This window comes from Halichoeres trimaculatus, unplaced genomic scaffold (genome assembly GCF_033239565.1).
Source record: "Halichoeres trimaculatus isolate MK-OKI-2021-1 unplaced genomic scaffold, fHalTri1.1 fHalTri1_scaffold_2, whole genome shotgun sequence".
In the NCBI taxonomy this organism is placed as follows: Eukaryota; Metazoa; Chordata; class Actinopteri; order Labriformes; family Labridae; genus Halichoeres; species Halichoeres trimaculatus.
The window spans coordinates 31,883,889-31,908,496 of NW_027437180.1; the positions used below are offsets into that span (position 1 = coordinate 31,883,889).

Below are 24,608 nucleotides of genomic sequence, written 5' to 3' on the forward strand. Positions count from 1 at the left end.
CCTCTTTTCCAAATAGTGTAAGAATTTTTCTAGGGGTCAAATCACAAGTTCAAATACAAGAAAAATATATACTCTGAATTTTAAGGGCTGCTTTATGTTGAGGTAATTCATTATATCTAGAGCAGATGTGAGATTATTTATCAGAGGCGATGTAACTAGGTTGGTGATGTAGCGTTAGAGATGGATATCGAATTAGGTACTTTTATAGGTAGCGACTGAAATCCGTCTGTAGTACCATCTCTTACGAAAGAAAAATATATTGCATATTAGAAAATAACATGTCATATATTAGGTAATATATTCCCATATATGAGATTTAGTATTTATATTTTCCAATATATTGCAATATATGGAAAGCGGCAATCATTTGTATATTTTGCTATATATTGCAATATATTAAATGAATATATAACATATTGTATATGTGCCCTAAATATATTATTCCATGTATATCATAATATATAAATAGTATATTAAAACACATTTCAAAAAATATATTGGTACATATATTTTTCTTTCGTAAGGGAAGTACCAGTTCGCGTAAAATCAAAGAGTGCAATGTTTCAGTACATAAACACATTCTTGTGACTCTGAGAGAATGAAAGAGAAGGTAATTTCCCACGCAGGACATGAACACAGAATTGCAAGTTTACATAATGAAGAATAAATGTGTTAAACTGAAAAACTTTGAGATTTTATAATGAAACAAATTAATATTTATTACCACATATACACTGAAAAGTACCAAAAATTGGTACTGTTGTGTACCAATACTGACTGCCTGCATTGATTCTCTGTCGTTTTAGATGTGAAAGGTACCTACACCTAGGTAAGCCTGATTACTCTTCCAGTGTTCTATAATTGTTCCTTAAACCACCGGTAACAACTCACTGAAGGATACAACAGCTTGTTTGTTGCCAGAGTTAAGAGTACCTGAGTCCTCACCCCCAGCTACAATGTGAAGCTGACTGTATCTAAAGAAATCAGACTAGTCCAGCCCAAAATTTCAGTGACTGGTTAGAAATACTCTGTTCTGATTGGCTAGAAAAGTCATTTTGGATTAAGTAATTGAGGAATACTAAAAGAAGTCTGTTGTTGGGTCTGTTTTCAGATGTGTTACGGTAGTAGCACTGGGTTTACCCTGATTGACCCAGGCTAAGAAGACATCACCACTACGCCAAAAGTTGCCAGAAAAGGTGCATGAATCAAAGAGTTTTTCAGTTTCTCCTACAAAAAAGTGTTGTTGTTTTACTGAATTCCCTTAATACGTTTTTGAAAAGATGTAAACAAAGAGTTTTTGCGCTTTGATTAAGAAGACAGGTGATTGAATCAGTTCTTTGGTACGAGGTAGACAAAAGGGTGTGTCACAAACTGGTTTTGGTTTATCATTTATCATTAGCTTCAGTGTGATATCCTGAACAAGTTTAGAAAGCCACAAAGTTGATGTTGCTGCTCACCAGTTTTATGCAGATTAACACATTGTTTTCTTTTTAGCGCTATTTTTTGAGTGTTTTTCAGCCTTGAACTGGAGAAGACAGGGCTGCAGATAGAGCAGGTAAAAAGACAAGAGTGACATGTGGGAAAGGTGCCACAGGCTGGATATGAACCCATGCTATGCAACCTTTAGCGCCGCCCCAGATCAACACATTCAGACTGAAATGACCACAGCTCAATAGCTTCACCTGGTTAACTGTATTTCCTACCTGCATGTGTCCTTTAGTAGCTGATGCCTGTTAGCTTAATTCAAATATGCTAACTCCAGAACTAGCAACTAGCACATGGTCACAATCATCTTGGGTTCATTTCTGGGACTTATTGTTGACCTTGAATCTTCAAACAGTCTCTGACTGCCTCTCACTTTCAGACAGAGCTTCTGAACCCACTAAACCTCGTTTTACCTCCTCGGTACACAAAACCTCTTTCACTCACTCTCACAAACACACTGCTTGATCATAATCTCTCTTTCTTGACGACAGTCCCTCACACACTCATATACAGATGCTGGGAGCAGAGTGAGTGTATGGTCCAGGTCTCTGGTGACAGACCAATCAGGGGGGAGATAAAGCCCGTATGATGCTTTAGCCTGGTAACCCACAGCGACCCATTTAATCCCACCGGCCAGTCCCCATGATGGAATTCAATTGATCAATCATGTAGCTCTGATGGCACCATTTCAGCCAGCTTATTGCTTTTTGCTTTCTCTCTGTCGTACACACACACACACACATATACACACACACACACACACAAATACACTCTGAAAGACTGACCCAACCTGTCACAACGAAGGATCCACAAAAGACCAGAGAAAGAATGAGAACGAAGGAGACAACAGAACCCTGCTGTAATCGGGCAGTAAGAACAAAGCTTTATTTATGATAATCAATATAGTTCATTTATCTGTACCAGTGTGTGTGTGTGTGTGTGTGTGTGTGTGTGTGTGTGTGTGTGTGTGTGTGTGTGTGTGTGTGTCTGTGTCTGTGTGGGTGGGTAGCTTGATATCCGGCTGGTCTCATTGTATCCATGGATGGGTAAAGAAACTCATTGCCGTGACGGGTTAAATCCTATTCACTGTCGGATACACTCACACACACGCTGATACACACACACACACACACACACACACACACACACACACGCACGCACAGCTGCCTCTATCTCTGTGAGTCTGTCTCAGAAGGGAAGCGCTTCTCTTCCCTCTTTTTCAGAGCAGAACAAAACAAACAATGAGCCCTTATTGTTCTCTCCTTTCTGCTTTTTTCCTCTCTCTTCCGCTTACTCTCCCTCTTTCCCTCCCTCTTTCCCTCTCCCTCCATCACCCTCTCCCTCCATCACCCTCTCCCTCCATCACCCTCTCCCTCCGACTTGGCCTGTATTTGCCATTTATTTGAAAACCCAGGAAAAGCTGAATTATTAAATCCAAATACCTTTGAGAGTTTGATGGTTTGGCACCTGCATGTGTGTGCATGTTCTACTTCTGTGTGTGTGTGTGTGTGTGTGTGTGTGTGTGTGTGTGTGTGTGAGTGTGTGTGTGTGTGAGTAGACAACACCACAGTGCATCTTTTTGCACTTGACACAGATTATCATACTGATAGGGACAAGGGCCCTAAGTCTGACCTCACCGCCCAGGCTTGTGCATTTGTGTGTGTTGGTGTGTGTGTGTGTATGTAAGTGTGTGTCCCATGTTGACTCCACAGATCAAAGTTTTTTTGGGGGGGGCAGGAAGCACACAGAGAGACTCAGGGTGAAGGGCGGGGCCCGCCTCCCTCTTCTCCTCCATCCTCCATCTTTTGCTCACTCCCAGCCTCTTTTATCTGCTAAGCTGCTGCATGTCACAGTGGATGCACAACGGGGTGAGGGGTCAGCACTGCATTCTGGGTAAAAATAAATCCCTCTCTGTCCTTAACAATACTTTAAATAATTTTCCTGTAAACATGCTGCATACACTCGAGGAAAGAAACACTCTGTCCTATCTCACTTTCCTTGACTTTAAATCCAAGTTTGATACACACACCCAGGCAGCACACACACACACATACACGCATACACACACAAACCTTTGTGTGCAGGAGAATAGGTTAAGATACAATAGTCCCCTTTTGGCCCCACAAGTCAAGTTCTTCCATTCACTCTCATTCATCTACATTCTGCCCCCTGGTCACCCCCCACTTCCCCTCTCCTTGGCTCAGGGCACAGGTCACCACAGGGCTTTACCCCCCCACACACACACACTCCTGCTGCAGACGCACACACACACACTCACTCAGAAACACGTCAACATGAACGTGCCTTCTTGTGTGCTGCTAACTTAAACAGCTGCTTTTTCTATGCTTTTGATTTACAGATGAGATTGAAGTTTGAAGTCACACACGTTTGGGATATTTCTGACATGATGTTGAGACACAGTGAGAAACGATACGATGATGCGATAGTTGGTGCATCTTTATGTGACAATCCGACACCACAAATCAAAAACACACTTATTCCACTCAATAAGTTAAGTTAGCATTTACTCCAATCTGAGGTGGTAAGAGTCAACACCTACACTCCACCTGTTTGGTAACAGCCACCGGGGCTAGTTTGAGGAGCTTAAACGCTGTCGTTCAGCTGTTTTCCACTTAGTATGTCATATAAATTCAAAGCATTTTCAGTTTACTGCGCCTAAATTAACCTGCAACTGAACGACAATGTGTAATAATGTGTTAAAGCTAAATATTCAATCATCAATAAGCATCTGTTAGAGAAAAGCTAAAATTAGCATCACATTAGATATCACTGTAAGCTAGATAGAGGATGAAGGCTAATATTACTGTTTGGTGTCACAAGAACAATAACAAAGGTTTACTGTCCTATCTAAAACACTTTACTTGGACTTGGTCAAAACAAACTATCAATAATAAGTGTTTAAATGCAACATTTGTCTGATATTAGAGAAGCGGTAATCAAATATGTTGCTTCCCTCCATTAAGGCCCTTATAACATGCTTTAAGCTTAGTTTTCTCCCTAATTATTTATTTCTTAATAAAATGACAACTTTAAATTCTACATCAACACAACTTATTAAATGAAACCCAATGGTATGACGACATAACAGCATTTAAGCTTCTAAACCTGAGCATGACTTCAGAGAAAATGGCCACAAAAATGCTGATGTTTAGTGGTGAAAGACGTAGCCAGTTGGTGTAACTGATAAATGTCAGGTGGTGTAACCAATGTCTCTCATAAAAATCTAGTATCGTGCAAAAAAGGCACTACAAATATGATTTTAGCAGTCTACTACACTGTGAAAATAAAACTGAAATGAGAAAGAGGAAACATTGATGTCTATGGCAAACTGACCTGCTCAGTACAACAAAAACCCATATCATTAAGTTTTGTAGTTTCACCATTTGACATTTAATGGGACTGATTATTTGATTGGTTAAAAATGGTAGAAATGTCATATAAAATACTATGACACCAACAGAAATGCAAACTACACATTTAATCTTCTTTTAAGTGAGAACTACACACTACAGTGTTTTGGTAGTTGGGCAAGCACTCTCTATATTTTGATTTACAGAAGCACTTTGACTCCCTGCCAGATTCCCATCACCGCAGGTCGTTCCTCCATTCTCTCTTCCCTACGTTTCACGTCTTCCTCTTCAGCTGTCTTATCAATTAAAAGCTATAAAAAGCCCCCAAATTTACTTCAAAACAAATGATGGGATTCATCTGTTCTTTAACAGTAGCGTTTGCCTGCTTTGACTTGAAGAAACAACACAACCTCACTGTAATTCTTTAAAACCAAACACTGCAAAAAACTGAGATCTTATCAAGTGTTTTTGTCTCATTTTAAGAAATAATTGTCTAATCATACTTGATATGAGCCACATTCAACTGATCAGCCCAGAAAAATGTTTTGTTTCAAGTTTTTTAAAAAGAAAAATCAGGTCTGAATTGCTTGTAACAAGTTAAAAAAAATCTACCAATGGAACAAGAGAAATTTGCCTAAAACTAGAATAATGTCTTAATACAAGTAACTTTTCTCTTGTTCCATTGGCAGATTTTTTTCTACTAGTTATAAGCAATTTAAACTTCATTTTTGTCTTTAAATAACTTAAAATGAGACATTTTTTCTGGACTGGTCAGGTGAAAGTGGCTCATATTAAGTCTAAAAAGGAATTTTGTACCGAAAATAAGACAAAAACACTTGATCAGATTTCATTTTTTTCCAGTGAAGAACGGACCTTTTTAACTCAACAGCTACAGTAGTTCAGACATGCATAACTCCACTGCACTGTAGCATTTATTCTACACTTTTCTTCATATGTTTCTTCCCCCATGGAAAGTACAGGTGAGGTTCACTTTGACCAATCTCTGCCAAACATTCACCTGCCACAAGATACAGATTTAACCACAAGTCAACAAGCGAGGTGGTGTGACAGTCGAGCCAGTGAGTGATTTGGTTGTTTTTATGTTCATACCAGAAAGCATATGCCTGTGTGTGTGTGCACGTGTGAGTGCGTGTGCATGTGTTTGTCTGTCCGTGTCAGTGCATGCTGTTCCCCCCGTCGCCCCTTGCTGTGTGTGTGTGTCATTATCCAGCGGGGGCTGCTCTAATGGAAGCTGTGATTAGCAATGCTGTTAATTAGACCACAGAGCCGACCACGCAGACCTCCGCCACGGAAACACTGCAGATAAAAAGTGACGCCCAGTGACACAATGCTTCGAACCGACCCTTTTCGGATGCTTCAGTGAAGTGATACAATATATTTGATATGAATTATGAAACGAGCAAGCGAGTAAAGTAAAAAACAAACAGACAGACCACACGTGTAGCACATGGTGTGGCATGTCATGCACAAAGAGAACAAAGTGAAACAACGATGCAGCTAATTAGATTACAGAGCTTCTATTTCTTCTTCCTCAGAGCTTCTTGTATTTCAGCTGCAGATTCAACCGCAGAGTCGTTCACACAGACGTCACATAATAGTGTGGGAAAGATTGGGGTGGCTGGAAATTAGTCGTATTATTCCTTTAATTAAAGCATAGCCTTGGAAGAAAAGTAAACACGTGAAAGGTCAAGTGTAATAGAGAGCTGTAACAGTGGTTAAACTCTTGTTCAGGTGCAGGACCAAGTAAAGAAGACTTTTGCATCCTGAAAAAAGTCAAATTATCTTTATTTTGAAGGAGCAGCTTCAGTTTTTATCAAAAAAGACCTCCTGTGTTTTTTCAGTTAGTTGTTTTCCTTCACTTTTGGTCAAGATAACATTTTTGTCCGGAAGCTTTTGCTCCATTTTGGTGATTTTTTTTGTATCTATATTCCTTTCTTACTTTCACTGTGCCCTCTGTGTCAGACTATACTTTAATACTAATGTACTGCAAAAAATGATTCTGTTTTTTAGTTTTTATTTATTTAGAAAGGATTAATAAAAATTATCCAAGAGCAGTAATGTAAATCAAATTCCCATTCAAGTTTTATGCTCTCAAAGTGAATCTGGGATTCATTCCTGTGCATCCTGGATTATTTTGAAAATGTATCAGCAGTTTGAAAAGGACTCCATAGTGTATCTGAATCTATACGTGTGCATGTGTGTGTGTTTTTGTGTGTGAGAGAGAGCGAGAACTAGCCCCCAGTGGCGTTCTGTCACCCCCCCTCGCTCCGACATCTGGTCCTGTCTCATTTACCGCAGGAAACTGTCTGTGTGATGGCTTTTTAATGCCACTGACACGACCACACACACACTCGCACACATGCACACAACACACACACGCACACATATACAAACATGTACATCCAGCTCTTAAAGTGGGAGCCCCCACATGTGCACACTCCTTCATTAACATGCATGCAGCATTGATCCAGTATGACAGCCTGGATGATCAATAGTGCATACATAAACTGTCTTCTCAGGTAGCTCTCTGGTAAAGCTCTGATAGTAAACAAATCCAGCTTCTCAATGAAGATGTTTGGTTTAGAAATCCCACACCCCACACACACACCTGTCATCGATCTTCTTATGTTGAGTTCTCTCCACCTGGGATTGAGCAGGGTGGTCCAGAGTCTGCCCGTCATGCAACGTGTTTATGTGTTTGTGTTTGTCGTTTATTTATGAAAGAGCACCTGAAAACTGCCTTCAACACTACAACAATTAAACTGAGGCACAGTCACTCTAAAACATCCTCCAACAGATCCTCTTTGCTTACCGTCGTCCCTCTTCCTCTTGCCCACATCAGCAGCCGAGCTGATACCCAGAATGCCGCTGATGGAGTATGACGAACCGGCCGAGTCGCTGGTCACCGCTGAAACTTGTGTTGCTGCCACCGACGTCGCTGCAGAGACACAAAAAGATAACAAACACTTTATTTTGAGAGTCAAGTGTGTGTGGGTGACATTTCTTTGATGTGTTTAAGCCTGATAGTGACGACTGGGTTACACTTAAGGCCTCTGAACTTTCTTGGGGTGACGTTTTGGGTTGAGGGGGGCAGAATGTTTCATACTCTATTACTTGTGTTTCCTCATAAGGTTGCATGGAAGTCAAAAACTTGACATCCCTCAAGAGCAACAAAGGAGGTTTGCTTGCCGTATAGAAAAAGAAATATGAATGGAGCAGCTTTGATTTATCTCTTTATCAAAAGTTAAATGATAATTATAGTGTTATATAAACCAAACCAGCTGGACTGTTTGTTATTATTGAGTGGACAGACAAAAGAGCAACAGCTTAAGCTTTACTTCTTCACATTAGGTAAGTTTTTCTGAAAAAGCGCCTGGTTTTGAGCTCAAATACACAACAGAGGATATCACATGCACTTAACACAGTGTCTAGCCAGCGTCTACAACTGTACAACTGTAGCTGAGGCTACAAGCTGAATTTCTGCTCTTTATTTCTGATAAAATGCTTCAAACTAGACCACATGTAATGACTCCAAGAACAGGACATATTTGAAATATTGTGTGCAACCAGAATCACACACACAAAATGAGTTGTGAAGCAGGTTTGTGCACTTTAATTCATTTAGTCCAACACCGTAACGATAACTAAGGTGAGTCACAATCTGTAGTTTTTTATTTTAAGTGGTAACTAGACATGCACCAATCCATCGGTGCCGATTTCCTTGATTTTGGGAGATCGATGATGGGTGATCAGTGATGGGTGATGGATGATCGGCCCATGAAACTGATCTTGTATACCTCCAGGAAGGTCTGACAGCCAGCCATTGTTGCTTTTTGCTCTCAAACCTATAACTCAGGACACTTTACTAGTTGTTAAAGTTAAAACATAAAGATACACAAGTATTTTTCAATGATTTTCAATGAAATAAGATTGGAACATTGAAGGTGTATGCTGTCAGTTATAAAAATAATAAATAAAAATCGGTATCGGCAGGTCAGGCTTTTTAAAGATCGGTGATCGGCCAGACAATTGCAACTAGTAGTAACGTAGAAAAATGATGTCAAAATCAGTTGAAACTTTTTATTTTTCGCCTGTTTCAGTTTCTGTAGTATTGTTCACCATCTGCTTTTGTTTTTGATTTTTTCCTTTGTAGAGCAAAACTTACATGTCGTTATGCAGCTAAACATGAGACCTCTAAAATACAGACAGAAAATCCTACTTTTCTCTGCTGATACCAAACATGGATGCTCTTCAATCTTGTGAAACTTTACTCAGCCACACAGAGCAAATTGAAGCTCAAAGAAAAAAAAAAGCCACAAAGGACCCGAGTCTGTCTGTGTTTTGCTCCTCATGTCTCTCCCTCTAATCTTCCCCCTGGAGGAGACAAGTTCCTCGCTGGGCGACACAGCGACATACTTGTCACCGCTTCAGTGACACACACACACACACATTCTGTAACCTCCTGACACACACACACACACATACACACACAAACACCCGCACACACCTCAACATACAGTCACTCATTCCTTGGTCCCTTATCTGTGCCCCTGTAAGCGGACGTGAGGGTTGAGTGACAGTACGGTATCCCAGGAGGGACAGAAAGGTGTGGAGACAGACATCCTAATCCTCTCTCCCAGCAGACCCCCAAACACAGAAAGACGAGACCGCAAAGGGAATAAAAAACAAAAAAGGGAAGAAGATAAAGCAGGCGATGAAGGTCCCTTCCAGTCGTTACTTCCTCTCTAACGACACAGAGACTATAATGAATGCATATCCTTTCTTTTCCCATCACTTGATTTAGCACTTCAATTATCTGATTTTCCTTTCTCTTTCTTTTCACTCGTTTTTTTTTATCACAACGTAACGCTTTTATTCTGCAAATCCAAATGTTCAATTTTCCGCCTGGGAGTGGGACCCATTTATCTGTGTAATCTGGTGTGTGTGTGTGTGTGTCTTAGTGCATCTAGGTGCGTATGCATGTGTGCGCGCGTGTGTGTGCGTGCTAAATATGTGTAAAAGGCAGGAGTCAGGGTGCAGTGCGTGTGAAATTAATTTAGATTAATAGACAATGTGCGATTATGAAGATATGAGAGACACCGAGACACAATCCACCGCAGGGCACAGCGAGGAGGAGAGAAAGAGGGAGGAAGAGACGGGCTGTTTGTGTGTCCTCTGAGATATCCATCGAAGGAAATGATGGTTCAGGCACAGCTGGAAAAGTTATACTGCTTCAGGTTGTAGCATGGTTTAAAAACTGCACGTGGACAATCAAAACCTGTTCAAGATCATGAAGATAGTTATATTTTTCTTTTTCGTTTGTAAAATTCAAATCAACTTTAAAAGACAAAATAAAAAATCAACAGTAGGGAATCCTGTGATTTTCTAATTTTGAGGCAGAACTACTCCTAACAACTTTAAAATTAGGAATAAATGAATATAAATCATCAAAATTCAAACATAACCAAATCCAACTAAAAGAAATGCATCCCAAACAGGACTCTTCAGGTAGTTAAAGCCTTTTATGGTTCCAGTCAGCTGTGTTTCTTTTATCAACCAATGTAAAGCCAGCTAGGAACAGCATGGACAATTAATCAAACAGCAGCCTAGACAATTTAATTTAAGCCGATCATCTGACTTGGGAAATTCCCCCAAAAATGTTCAGTGCATCAACTGATTAACACCGAGTTTGGGGTTTTGAAGCTCAAACGGATCTCATATCATGGTGAAGTTTCCCAATCTGCCTGAGTCGCTATCCAGTTTGTAGACATAAACTTTGAACGAAGTTATCAGACGAATAAATGATCATAATCATTACTAGTTTAAATGCAAGGGGAGTTTAATAAAAAGCTCTTCATGCAGTTCAATTCTTTTTTGATGACACTGGGGAACAATTTTAAAAAAGGCTGTTAAGTTAGATTTTTATGCTGATTAAAACTAAAATTAGCATGCTGATTCCAAAATTGCAGTCAGATTTTTTTCTAGCACAGCTTACCCTGTAGATAAGCAAAATTCCACTGATTTATTGTAGCAAGACACTCCAGCTGATCATGATTGAACTCGTCTACAGCTAAGTGGCAACTTGTTTGTGTAGTCACAATTGAGACAGTGGGGTGAGAGGTGTGCAGCTCCTAATAGGTCAGTACGGTTAATATCTGCTAACAAAAAGCTAGTATGGTAGGAGTTAAGAGGATTTGCGCTGGCTTTTGTATGAACCTTCTAACTATGTGCAAACCATTGTAAGCTCTATTTTGTTTTATGCTTTATTTTGGTTTTCAAAGCTTGAAACTATCCCATCTTAGTGTTTTATTTACATAGGTATATATTTCCTTTGTTCCAGATCATGTCTGCTCCTGTAGCTCCTCCAATAGCCATATCCTTTGTAAAAACATAATAGTGTTAAGCAAACATTACAGTGATGCCTGTTTCTATCATATTTTATTGTATGTCAATGTTTGGAGATTTTCATAGTTCAAAAACTCGACGTGTTAGAGCAAATCTGAGATTACTTTTTGATTCTGCACCCAAAATTGAGTTAAAAACAGCTGTCAGACCCAACTCAACAAAAATTGTGCTCCCTAGTGTGGTTTGTTCGTAACTTCTGTGCAGTCTTTCTGCAGAGAAATGTGTCTGCTTCTAATACGTTTCTAGCGATTATCTTTTATTCAGCTTCTACACTGATACTTGCATTATATTTTAAATAAATCTGTTCCAGGTTGAAGCCACATAAAGATCCGTCCTCAGTACATCCATGATTTCACAAATCAACGAACGAGATTTGATTATGCTTCTTGTAGCTTCCCCTCTTTGAATCTAGAGAGACGCCTTGTTGTATGACATCACTCTCTTCTTCTCTATTGCAAGATAAAAAAATTTTTTTTTGACACACTAGTTTCTTTGCTTTTGGAGCCCTAAGGTAAAAGGACTTTACTCTTTCGTGCTCAGGTTCACTATTTGTTATGTTTCATGTTCAGTATATAGCATGAAGGCTTTGCTCCACAGAGACTCTGAAATCGTCTCTGCTCTGTAAAAGTGCTTTGACAGTTGGAAACAGGATTTTTACAGCAGCGACCTACCTAAGTTGTGAGCCGACACTGAGCCCGTTTGGCCAGGCTGCTGAACCTTTGTCCGAATGATCCTGTAGGGGGAGAGAGGAGATATTAGTGTGTGTGAAGTGGTCGTTTGTGTGTGCGTGAGAGGATTCTGAGTGACAGAGAGAACATGACCATCGTGGGAGCAAAAACTGTGTGCGTGTGTGTGCGGTGTGTGTGGGTGTGTGTGAAGTGGCTAAGGGAGGCTGACATGGCAGAGGGGCCTCACACTTCCTGCTTGGCTGCTCATGCAAGCCTTTTCTTCCTCTTTCTTTTCCTTTTCTCCTCTTTTTCCTCTCCTCCCCTGTCCTCTCATTTCCTTTCCTTTTCCTTCGCTTTTGTGTCTGTTGCTTTCCTTGCTCTTGCACACCTTCCTTCCCTTTTGTCTGCCTCTTTTGCTGTCTCCTTCTCTCTCTTATTTCACTATCCCTCCCTTTTTCTGCCTCTATGCTCGGGGGAAAGGGTTGTCATTGTACCATCGTGTTGAACCACTGAGCTGCAGCCACTTCATACATATGGAGACTGGGGCCTCTTTACCATTCTTTTTTTTCACTTTAGCACAGACACACACACACACACACACACACACACACTCTCTCACACACACACAAACACCATATTATATTGCTCTTTGCTCTACCTGCCTAAGTGGATACTAAGACAGACACACACACAGTCTGTAGTACCTGTTGATGGAGCTGACACTGGGGACACTGTCGTTGTCACACACCCTCTCGGCGAGGAGCCTGTCCCGGATCTCCCAGGCAAACATGGTGGGGTTTTGGCGTTTGTAATCGGCGATCTTGTCGACCACTTTGGGAGTAGCAACCTTTGGTTTGGATCCCCCGATTACCCCGGGGCGGATACTGCCCGTCTCATAGTACCTGCAGATGAAAGAAGAGAGGCTTGTGGATTAATTCTCCAAGAAACTAAAACAAAAACAGTCGTCTGTAAAACTGTTTACATCTCTAAATCATGTCTGTGTTTGACAGATGAAAAAATATACACACCAAACAGTCAAATTAGGCAAATTCAGCTGGTTAATGTATTTCCTTATTGTACGCCTGCCCTATGAATGCACTGTAAAAAAAAAGGTAAAAGCACTGCTCCCCCTCTGAAGCATTATGGGAGCCTTTAACCATCAGGTTCCTCTTCTTTAGTATCGTCTACTCGTTTCTATCCAAGGAGCAGGCATCCTCATACATTTTTTAAGAAAGCTCTCACAGAGGTAGTATAACAACTTCTTACTCCATCTGACTGTGCAAAGTAATAAATAACATAATATTTAGAAAATAAGTGAGTCTACCTGATGTTAAAGAGACATGGCTAACACCGTTGTCTTAGCTTCCAACCAATAACTTCTTTTTTCCCTCATTTCTTTTTAAGAGTAAGAAATCTGTAATAAACTAATCAAATTTTTAAACATCACACGGCCTATCCGTTTGCTGTCTGACTTCTTAAAGCTGTAACTCCATTCCTAAAACCAGCAGCTTAGCACTGACTATGAGAAATAACTGTCTATCTAGTCCCCCTCTCTGTGCTTTGGTCCAGTCTATCTCAGATCTCTTCCCTCCTGGCGTGGCAGTGGAAGGATGACCTTCACTCTTCGACTTAACCTCCCCACTGGCCTATGCAGTCCCCACTCTTCTATTCTCACCTGATCAGGAAAAAGTGATCTTCCCGTCTTTCACCATTCTCTCATTTTTTTTTTTTTATCAAATGATGGCCCTTTTTGAATTCTTAATCAAAGTCTTGTTCAGTCCAATCAAGTTATCATCTTTTGTTTTCTACTGCTGCATTCACTGAGTTTGTTTCACCCAGACTGCTGAATCCTCTTAAAGGCTTTTGCTGAACATTACAATGTGTTGTGCAGACAGAGGGGTAAACTCCAAACATTAACATTTGCATCCATTCTCAGTTCAAATAAGTTAAATAAGTTCAAATAAGTAAGCAGACAGTCTGCTGAAAGGGAGTATAACATTAAAGTAGGACTAAAATGTTAAGTGACAATCACAATATGCTTGGCAGAGGTCAGCGCTCTCTGAGTGATTTTCTAGTTTTACAGGAGGAAATGCCCGTACGAATGAGCACAATGCCGTCCCATCAGTGATGAACCTTACTGAAAAACACACTTATTAGAACTAATGACACACAACAGCATCAACTTAATGACTGAATGAGACGCATGACAAGTGTCTCAGAGCCTGGCTGAGGTGCTGCTGTTGTTTTTCTTTCACATTGTGACACAGAGGTAAGAAGAGGGTGGCACTGATCCACACACACAGTCACACACTCGCAGTCCCACACACTCTCAGATTCAGGCGTTTCATGTCCACCATGGCTATTTCATGAATGTATTTGCATGCAGAAGGGGTATGGGGGGATGCAGGGGTGGGAGGACAGCAAATGTGCTCCGCAGCTTGCAGAAAAGGGGGGATGCTGTGTGTGTGGATGCAAGCTGTCAGTCAGTCTTAAACCTGCTGCTCTCTCTGTTTGTCTCTGCCTCTCTCCCCACCGCTGTATGGTAGAGTAATCCCTTCCGTGAAGATGTGCGCTCCTGTAAATGTGCATTTGCTTGTCTTTCTTTTTGTGTGCATTTCTGCCTCGTGTGTGTGTGTGCTGCAGTTTTTGGGCTTTTTCACAGCTGGAGTCTAAACACAGCTAAAGGAAAAACAATCCATTTCCAAATGGAAAACTATTTAAATTATTCACAGCTGAATCATTGGTGAATAAACGAGCGTGGTTATTGATATCCACGCAACGATGAGCCAACACACACCCTCACACTCACACGCACACACAGACGCACACACAGAGTGGTAGAGTTGGTGTTTTTGTTCTGCTGGCACCACAGAGACAGAGAGAAGAGGATAAAACAACCCTCCCTCCCTCCTTCCATCCCTCAATCCCCTCTCTTCCCCCCGCGTGGTAACGCTTGAGTGAGTTGAACGGCCAGGACAGGGGGAGAGAAAGAGAGAAAGAGGGAGATCCAGGAGGAGAGAGGGAGGCAAAGGGAGAACAATGAGCAACACATTTTTTGATATAGCTGAGGGTCGCTGTGGCTAATCCTTCCCCTCTGTCCCCTCAAATGGTCTCTCTGTCTTTCATTCTTCCTCCCACACTTCTTCTTCTTCTTCTTTTTCTTTAACATGCAGTTCCCTTTTGATTCTGTCCCTTGTTCTTGTCTTCTCTCATTCTCCATCTCCAGTCTGTCTGTATTTTTTTTCACCTTTTTTTGGGGAGGTGCAGAAATATGGTGCCACTTTCATTTTGATGCTAATTCCAAAAAGTGATGAATCTTTTCCCTTTTGTGCCCCTTTCTTCTCCGGGGGACGGAACGAGCAGGGATTTACTCTTGAATTTTAGCTTTGAAAAGACAGAGAGGGAGGTGAGGAAAGACGGAAATATTCAGTCTTTCCTGAGAATTTGTGGAAACACATAGGGATGGGTACAGAATTAGGTACTTTTATAGGTACTGACCGAATTCTGTCAAAAGTACGGGGTACCGATTCACGTAAAACCAAAAGGTACCATGTTTAGGTACCTGAATGCATCCTTGTGACTGAAGGAGTGGAAGAGCAGGTGATTTTCCATGGTGGACATGTACACAGCATTGCAGGATTATATATTGAAAAATAAATGGTTTAAGTTGAAAAATGTTTATATTTTATTATTAAACAAATTGATATTTTTTTAACCACATGAAGACAAAAAAGCACCAAAAATTGGTACCGTTGTGTACTGGTACCAATTGCCAGGCATCAGGCATCAGTACTGTATCGTTTCAAATGTGAAAGGTACCCATCCCTAGATACACAGGAGGGCAAGGAAAGGTAAGAAATGCCAAAGAAAGAACAGACAGGAGGGTAAAACGAGAAGAAAATTAAGGAAGACAGATGAAAATATATCTGGAAAAAGTAGTAAGATGAAAATAAAATGACATTTAAGAGCTTTGGCACACTGAAGCAACAAGAAAAGGCCCGTGATTTGCCAAATTAGACCTAAAAATATCCCAGAATGGACATTTTCTCACTGTCCTGTCTTAAAGCTGTGATACATAAAGTCATCTGTGAGCTGTTTACCTGCCCAGTATCTTGCTGACACATCCATGACTGACTCGCAGCTGCCGTGAGATGTCGCAGGGCCGAACCCCTTGGTGGGCGAGTTCTACTATTCGCTGTCGCACAACATCTGGGAGGGGCCTGCCGTTTACAAACACACCTCCAAGCTGGTTCACTCCGCCATGTCCTACAAGAGGAGAAAAAAAAAAGAGGTCAAGGATGAGCAAGAGAGGAAGAGAGGACGTTGTGGCTGCCAAATTCAAGACAGGAGGAAATTTAATTAGGTAACAAGAGAGGGAAGAAACAAAGCAAAGATAAACTTATTCAAATGAGGGAGACAGGGAAATGATGACAATGGGGTTTTAAGAAAGGGGTTTGGCTTTCAACGAATATAAAGTCACCAATTATAAATAAAAAAATCTGGAAAATTCACGTCAATTTGCTTCATCATTAGAGTTTGAGGCCTGGCATTTCCTCTCATTAGATCTTTGAGAGACACGACAGAAAACTGGACAGGCACAGTAATGTCTCGAATCATTGAGACAAAGTAATCATGTTTCAACTCCAGGCGACTCCCTCTTACACAAAATGAAACACCTATAAAATGACCGAAGGAGACAGAAAAAGGAGGCACAAAATAAACATAACCACAGTCTTCCTTTGTCAGCTGATGAAGGTAAATATCATCTCTGAAGAATCCACACAAACAACTCTGTGGATCCTTAAGGAGCTACATTCTCAAGCAGTTGCAGTCTGCATGAAAATTCAAACTCTTCAGACACGACCAACTCTGAACATATTTACACTATGAACCAGAAATCTATTCATTCTTTTGTTCATGCTGAGAAATATTAAATTTCCCAGCTTGTATTCCACTGTGTTTGAGTCAATTAACCACCACAAATACATCAGACTCCTCTGCTGTCACTGATTTCTCTGGCTCAGCATAATCGCACCAGTTAGACTACTCCAAAGTGCAAACTTTGACCATTTCCAGCGGGCAGAGTAAGCTGAGATCTGAAGTAAATGAAGGGATTTCAATTAATTATTGACCAAGGCCTGGGCCTGGCCCCTTACTGAAGATATACTACTAATATTCCCCCTGAGGGATGAGAGTATACGGGGGAATAAATGAAAGACTAGTTTGTGTGCGAGGACAGGAGGAAAGCTGAACCTTTGCATAATTCTGTGCATGCGGTCATTTTTATCCTGGTGTTAATCCCCTGTTCTTTAACTACTAGAGGCAAAAGACAATGACTGCATGTGAATTCAAACTCGCCGCTTTGATGGACAGATTTCAACAGGAGCAGCAGCAAAAGAGCAGGAGCAAAAAGAGGAAACTGTGTGTGAGTGTAAAGGGACCAAAATTTACCATGCTGGATTTGGAGAGTTGCAAAAATGAACCCAAGGTGGCATCTTCACACAGCTTTTTGAGCCCAACCAACAGTTTTAAACACAGTTAACAACAATAACAGACTGAAAATCAGATTAAAAAAAAAATGAAATCAGAAATTTGTGGCAAAAAGAAAAAAACAGCTGATGGATTATTTTTCTTGTTGCTGATCAATCGTCTTAAAGTTGAACCAATTATGAAGTTATGTCAGCTGAAACCTCTCCCAGCATGCACTGCAAGAGAAGCATGGCAGAGAAAACCTCAACAAAACCAACCAGCCATATCAAAAAAAACATGCCAGCACCTCACATTTTAAGATTAAAGTAATAATAAAATCTAACAGCTCTAAAGGACAGAACAGAGAGCAGTGGAAACGTACAGGATGTAAGAGACAGGAAGTGAAAGGTGCAAGAGTTTGGGAAACATGCGCTCTGTGTATTTACTGTACATACACTATCTCACCAAAGGCAGACTATAAATCAACCAGATTTTTTTTTCTAACACATAATCCATTGGCTTTTGTATTACCATAGTGATTACGTCTTTAGGGGAAACACAAACACACACACACTCGCACACAATCCCACACGCTAATCCTTGCTGTGGGGGTAATAGATTTTAAACACATTTCCCCAGCAGGGATACCCCCTCGAACACAAAGCTGTCCCCTGAACCTGTCCCCCTGTCCTCGTCTTTCCTCCAACACACACACACACGCAGCTCGAGTATGAACACACACACGCACACACACACAGAAAGAAGGAATAAAGTCTAGAGAGTCTCATTCTGCGAAAATCAAACAAAGCCATTTCCACACAGCTGATTTGAACGGTAACCGTCATCCTCACTGCTTCATCTTTTCAAATAGGAGGAGAAGACGCATTATGGAGATGTTTGCTGCAGACAGCACAATTTTAAAAAGCAATCACACTTTTCTAAAGACGGCAATATATAAGCAGGGTCCTACATTTTCATGACATGTTGGCTTAACCGAGACTTGAAGAGTAGAGGGCAAAAGCAAAGCACCAAGTTTAAAGACAATAAAATCTTTTAGAGTTTATTGTCAGACAGGCTTAATTAAAGGAGCTGGCGAACTAACGAATGTGTAGTCTTAGTTTCAGATTCATGGTGGCTTTGATGAGACGCTTGTTTCAAGAAGATGAGCTTGGCATTTAATGCTTTGGAGATGATGTCATCAGTCGGCTGGTTTTGGATTTAAAACTACGAATCCCTTCCTGTCATTAAAGTCTGAAGGTCTCATACAGACACTCTTGCAAAACGTGGCGTTGAGTGTTCCTTGTTTGAGGGGCTTGGCCTGTCCCTGTAACAAGATATCATTCTATGCAGACATGAGTTGAGTTTTTAACTTTTATCCAAACACTAAACAATTCTGATTGGCCATTCCCAAATCTTAAACTCTGACTGGCTGTTCAGGGGACTTTTTTCAAATGAACTTTTAGACTCTGTTGCAGCAGGCATCTCAGTGTTTTCTGTGCATTTAAATGTAGCATCACCTTCAGAAGACAAAGAGAAGAATCATACATCTTACTTGGTCTACCTGTATTTTTTGAGTATTTCAAATTGTTTAAAATGTGGAGCTTTGTTTGAAATTGGAGATTATAGATCAGATGGTTTATGTGTTGCATCACTGTATAACTTTTTAAACAATAAAAGTGTCACAAAGAAATTTAAATGTGAATGAAACTTAAATAATAACAGTTAAAAAAGATATGATAAGAGGAGATCCTTGTGCTAAACATGCTTCATGCCACCTCTGCAGAAGTTACAGCCCCAGTTGTGCCCCATTTATAAAAAATCTGGGCTCATCAATGCAAAGCTTTTTCATTTAGTCATTTGTAAACACAGATGATAATTCCTCAGGGATTCAGAGGGACTAACATTTTTGACAAATAGCCACAGTGCGTCCTGAGTCCATAAGTGATCCATGCAGGTATCCATGTTTTGTTTCTGCCTCTGCTTTTTCTGTTGTTTTTTTTTTGGTAAGAATTTGGGTCATGCCTCCATTGAATAATCTGTTTTCTACTTTGTCAGTGTAATAAGTAAGAAACTGAGATTTTATGATTGTTTCTTGTCTTGCCTGAGGGTGCATTTTGATGTGATCAGATGCTGCTCTTGGTTGAGCTCAGAGTAGAAAAGTTGAGTCAAGTTCATCTTCTGTGTGTCTGAAAATGTGGACTTCCTCAGTCCTTGGCTTGAAGCTTCAGAAAACCTCTGTAGTGTTTAACTGCTGTGTTTCTTTAAATGTTTTCCTGACATATTTGATGACATCAACACCTTTTTTTAAACGCAGGTGAGAAGCAGATTTATGTTTGTGTACGTTTCCTACTCTAATCTAAAACTCTAACTCCTTCCTCTGACTGGTTCCTGTGAGTTTACTGAAAAGCTCTGACAGCATGATGTCCCACTTTGACTCACGACATCTATAGAGACATTTTCAGACATTCCTCAAAGCAGGAAAGCGTCTGCTGACCTAGATGGCCAAATTCACGTCCTCTCTGTCGCTCTCTGGGAATGTTTTGTGACACAGCACAACTGCCTCCTCTTCTTTTTATTATTATGTCCTGAAACCTCACAATGAATAAAAGACGGTTTTTGCAGGGTCATTTATAGCAACCCATGTCCTCTCCAGCAGCACAGGTATCTGCAGAGAAGACTCTCCCCCCTCTTTCCCCTCTTTCTCAGATAAGAGTAAATGAAATGGTTCCTTTCACCTCTCCTATCTGGGCCGGGGCATGAAATACGCCTTGCTTTGTAAAGAGATGGAGAGGAATGACTTGTGACCTACAAAAACCTGCTGATAACTATTTATTCACTTATCTGTGTATTTACTGTTGGCATTAGGCGTTCGTACTCTCACCATTCTTGGGAACGGTTTATGGGGATTATGTGTTTGAAATTTATTTTCCGAGCCCATAAATACTGATAGGCACAAATGCAATAACTTACTCTTTCTATGAAGGCATTTGTTTATCGTTTTCTGTCGCATTATTCTCTGAATATGCTTTACGAGATGCATTTGAAAGACTTTATTCCATGTTTTTAGGGGGAGTAAAATTGATCTTGCAGCTTTTATCACTGTAAAGGAAAAATATCCATAAAACAGCCTTGCATTTTTGAAGAATCTGTCCTTTTTCTCCTGGGAAAATGCACAGAAGCAGGAGATTGGGAAACTCTGCAAAGAATCCAGGAGCGGTGTTCCCTCACAGCTGTGTGAGTTTAGGGACAGAGGTCCAGCAATTCATCACACTGACCAAACAAATTAACCACTTGCTCCCAGAAATTCAATCAGCGTTGGCTCAGGGAGGTTTTATTGCAAATGAGATACAAAGATTTTGCCAAATGAAGGGTCAAAAAACAGAAGCTACAGTCTCCAGAGGCAAGAGGGGAAACTGTTGGCACAGGCAGCAGCTTCATTTTCATCCTGGAGACTTTGAATAAGTGAGGGGACAGAGAGACAGGCAGCCAGGGGAGCAGGGGTCATTATGCATCCTGTTGTGTTTTATTTATTTACCTTTTATGGGAGCTGACTTAAGAGGAATGCACCTCCTTAAATGTCTGATTGATTCACTGTTTCCAGGAGGAAAAAATACAGAGATAAAGCAGAATATATTTGAGCTCCCCCATCCAGAAAATAAGGTCTATTAGGGCTGTGTGTCTCTCTCTTTTCTGGCTACATCCCTCTATGTCTCCCTCTCCCTCTTTCTTCATCTCTCATCTGCCTCGTCACGGCCTGACGACTCAAAAATAAAAGCACAAGAAAAATTGCAACAAAACGCCACCGGTTCTCTTCTCCCCCTCTCCTCTTGTGGAGGGGGGAAAAGGGAAAAGAAAGGGGGAAGTAGAAATGACTTTTGGCTGAGAACCTGTTTGGGAAGTTGCCCGTGAGAATACAGATGAAGCACATTTCCTGAGCAAACAGTGAGGAGATGTGAGAGATGGGGAGGGCGGCATGGACGTGGACTGTTATTTTCCTCTGGTAAGGTGCAATCATTGTATTTCAGTTGGTTCAATAAATCTAAAAAAATATATTAAACAAAAAATAGTCATGTCATAACACAAGAATCTTGATTTCATGAGATTCTCTTTAGGAAGATGTTTGATTTAATCCACACAAAAGAGAAAACATGGAATAAACTCAGTCTACTACTCATTTAATTTTATTCTTCCTCTTTTTTAATGGCAAGTGTGTGAATAAAGTTTGATTGAATATCTTATTTTTTGTGGTATTATTGATCTTTTTCACTCGCTTTTCATGAATGTGCTGCCACTTCTTCTTAAGGGTAGGCAACAGACAATATCTAAAAGGTAGGCCGCAGCCTCCCCTGCTTTAAATTCAACATGCAGTCATTACCATCTCAATATGTGATTATGAAATTCAGCTCATTATCATCACAATTATCCGCTATGGATTTTTAAATCACACTGCTAGACCTAAAGGCTGTATATTGTTGCTTATGGTGCAAATATGCTGCTAAGTTTACAAAGTTAGGAGACATACAGGCCTGTATTACCTCATCTTAACAGTTCTGTTTTGGTAAAATTATTATTCTCTTCAAAATTTGGGTAAAATAATAACTGCAAATTCTAAGATGTGAACTCAAAGGCTCATTGCTGGTTTTCACAGAAACCAAAAGTAGCAATAAAAGAGCATACTGAGTAAAACTAAACCACTGTCAGACAACAAACCACAGACACGCAGAGATGGTAAAATCAAATGATGAGCCTAAATGAAAGGGTTACAGGGAAAGATGGAGAAAGGAACATCCACACTGACTCACATAACTACATTTCCACGCGTCACAGTTGATTCCTCGCGACCTCTCCCTCCCCCCTTCTCCCTCTTTCTCTGACATTTTTAGGTGTAATCGTTTTAAAGCGTCTCCGGGCTCTGACATATATAACTTTAGCTGCGCTGTTACCGGCAGCAGCGCGCTTCACTGGCTTTGGTCAAACGGCATGAAAGGAGAGGAAACGGGATTCGTTCTAGAAATTTTCCTGTTTTTTAAGTGTGTGTGTGTGTATGTGTGTGTTTGTGTGCGTGGGGGCGCAGGTTTTTTCTATCAAGCAGGGAAACGCACCGTGGGAACTGGTGTCAGTCACAGAACACGGTTATTCTAAAGGAGGAAACTGCATTAAAATATTAACTGGTGGTCAAATGCAAAACGGAGGCTTAAAGCCACAAAATATGGGACTTTTTTGTTTCATTTGGGTCTATGTGAGAAATAAATGAAGCTCTTCAAATTTAATCACATGTGAAGGCCAGCGTAACGATCTTTTATGAAGTTGATAAGCAGCCTAGCTTAGCTGAAACTGCCTTATTTGGAATTTCTGTCTCTTTTTTTTTTTTTTTTTTTTTTTTTTTTTTTTGCAGCTGACACTGATATGAATACTCATTGAGTGTCTGCTGCAAGTGTGAAAGGACTCTTCTTCTGTTTGGGGGAAGGAGCCCGCCATGTCACGACTGACTGAACAAGTGTTGTCCCATTCAAAGCAGCACCTTACACTGCTGAAGTATCCTTGAGCAAGAGTCTCTACGCACTGAGGCTGAACCTGTCTGACCTGCAGCTCCTACAGAGGGGTTAACAGCGTCTCACCTAGCTGATAATATTATTGTTATAAGAGCTGTGAGCGTCCATAAAGAAACACTGTTACTGTTAAAGGATCAAGTTCAGCTTTTAGCCACGCTTTGTTACCCCTGTGTCTGTCTCTCTGACCCCTGTGCCTACTCTTCCCTCTCTTCTCTTTAGAGAGGGAAGCACAACAAACCATCTCGGTAGCCTGCCAATAATTAGGCTACAACAATGCTGGACAATGGAGCATTTCACAATTAACTCAATCGACTCAGTTATACGTTTTATAAAACCAAAGTGCAACCCATTTGTAAAAATACAAGAGGCAAGGGAAAAATTAAAGCGAAAGCATGCATCGCAAATTCACAAACCAGCAAGAATGTCTGCAAAAAAAAATGAAAATAAAAAATAAATGAAAGAATGTTTGCAAAAATATTAGGATGAAGATCCAGATTTAAAACATTGCAAAAAGTAACGATACTCTAAAATCGACGACATGAGTCATCCAGCAAATTTTGAAAAGAAAAATAAAGACAAAAATCGTGGACACAAGTTCTTTATCGTTTCACTTGGCTTCTTAAAGATGATCAAAAAAATAATGTATATTAAAATTTTAAAGTAGGCCACGACAAAAAAAAAAAAAAAAAACGTTTCAATATCGAAAAAGCTGTTTTCAAAAGTAAGTGTATTTTTTATAGCATTGATAAAAACGTTTTGTTGTGTTTGAAAAAAATAAAAACAATAAATAAATGAATATTATGACTTTCACAGCCAAAGTGAATGCCATTCACAGTGAACGGAGCATTTTAAATCCTACGTTTGTCATTGCAAAGTGTAGATGGAGGGAGGGGGGTGTTTCGTTAGTGTTAGTTCACAACAGATGGACTCATGCAGATGGGTGAATTATAAACGTGAAAACTTACTGTGCATGGCAGCAAACGGGTCGTGTTTACAGTGAATCTCCATCACTACAGTGGGGCTGGAGGCCCCCGATAGCCACGATATGAGGGAGACTTAAAATGCCACCGGACCACTTTACTGACAGACCGTGAGATCCAAAAACGGTAAAGAGAGCCAGTTCCCTTGAAAAGTGAGGGCCTGTTGTTTTCTTGCGTACTTAATTAAAAATAAGAATAAAAGTAATAAAAAATAAGAAACGGGAAAATGGTAGCTTTTCAAATGGAAAACAAGAAAGTAATGGCGTCAAAAATAATAATCAGAGACGGGCTCCCTCCTCATGGGGACGGGACACCACAGCGGGGCTCTGCTGGCGTCCCCAAAACCAGAGGAGGGAAACGACTGGAACAGTGCTCATTCCTTCAGCTGCCCGTCTGCATCGGACCACAACAGTCCAACTACAAAACATTCACTAATATGCCAGAGGGAAAATAAAAAGTAAAAAAAAACAAGGGCTAAAAAAGTGGCCTCCCTCCTTTTCTTTCTCTTCGTCTCGGTCCGCTGGCTGTGACCCCTGAACTGCGATTTCACCGGTGGGGGCTGAACTTTCCCCCTTTCAGACTGATTAAATATTTGAAATCAAAAGATTAAAAAAAAATCGTAGAAATTATCTTTAGAGATCCACAGGAGATCTATTT

General features: G+C 40.5%; 1 protein-coding gene across 2 annotated transcripts in view; it reads right to left on the reverse strand.

The window, feature by feature from the left end:
* pax5 (paired box 5) overlaps positions 1 to 24,360 on the reverse strand; it is a 60,260-nt gene extending 35,900 nt beyond the window's left edge. For both annotated transcript variants that reach the window (XM_074695848.1, XM_074695841.1), the window contains exons 1-5: positions 23,937 to 24,360; positions 16,051 to 16,216; positions 12,655 to 12,852; positions 11,954 to 12,015; positions 7,690 to 7,815 (exon numbers count right to left, since the gene is read on the reverse strand). In XM_074695848.1, coding sequence (XP_074551949.1) covers positions 7,690 to 7,815; positions 11,954 to 12,015; positions 12,655 to 12,852; positions 16,051 to 16,216; positions 23,937 to 23,979 — 595 coding nt within the window. In that variant the 5' untranslated portion in view covers positions 23,980 to 24,360. The remainder of the gene's footprint in view (positions 1 to 7,689; positions 7,816 to 11,953; positions 12,016 to 12,654; positions 12,853 to 16,050; positions 16,217 to 23,936) is intronic.
* Between the last annotated feature and the right edge of the window lie 248 nt (positions 24,361 to 24,608).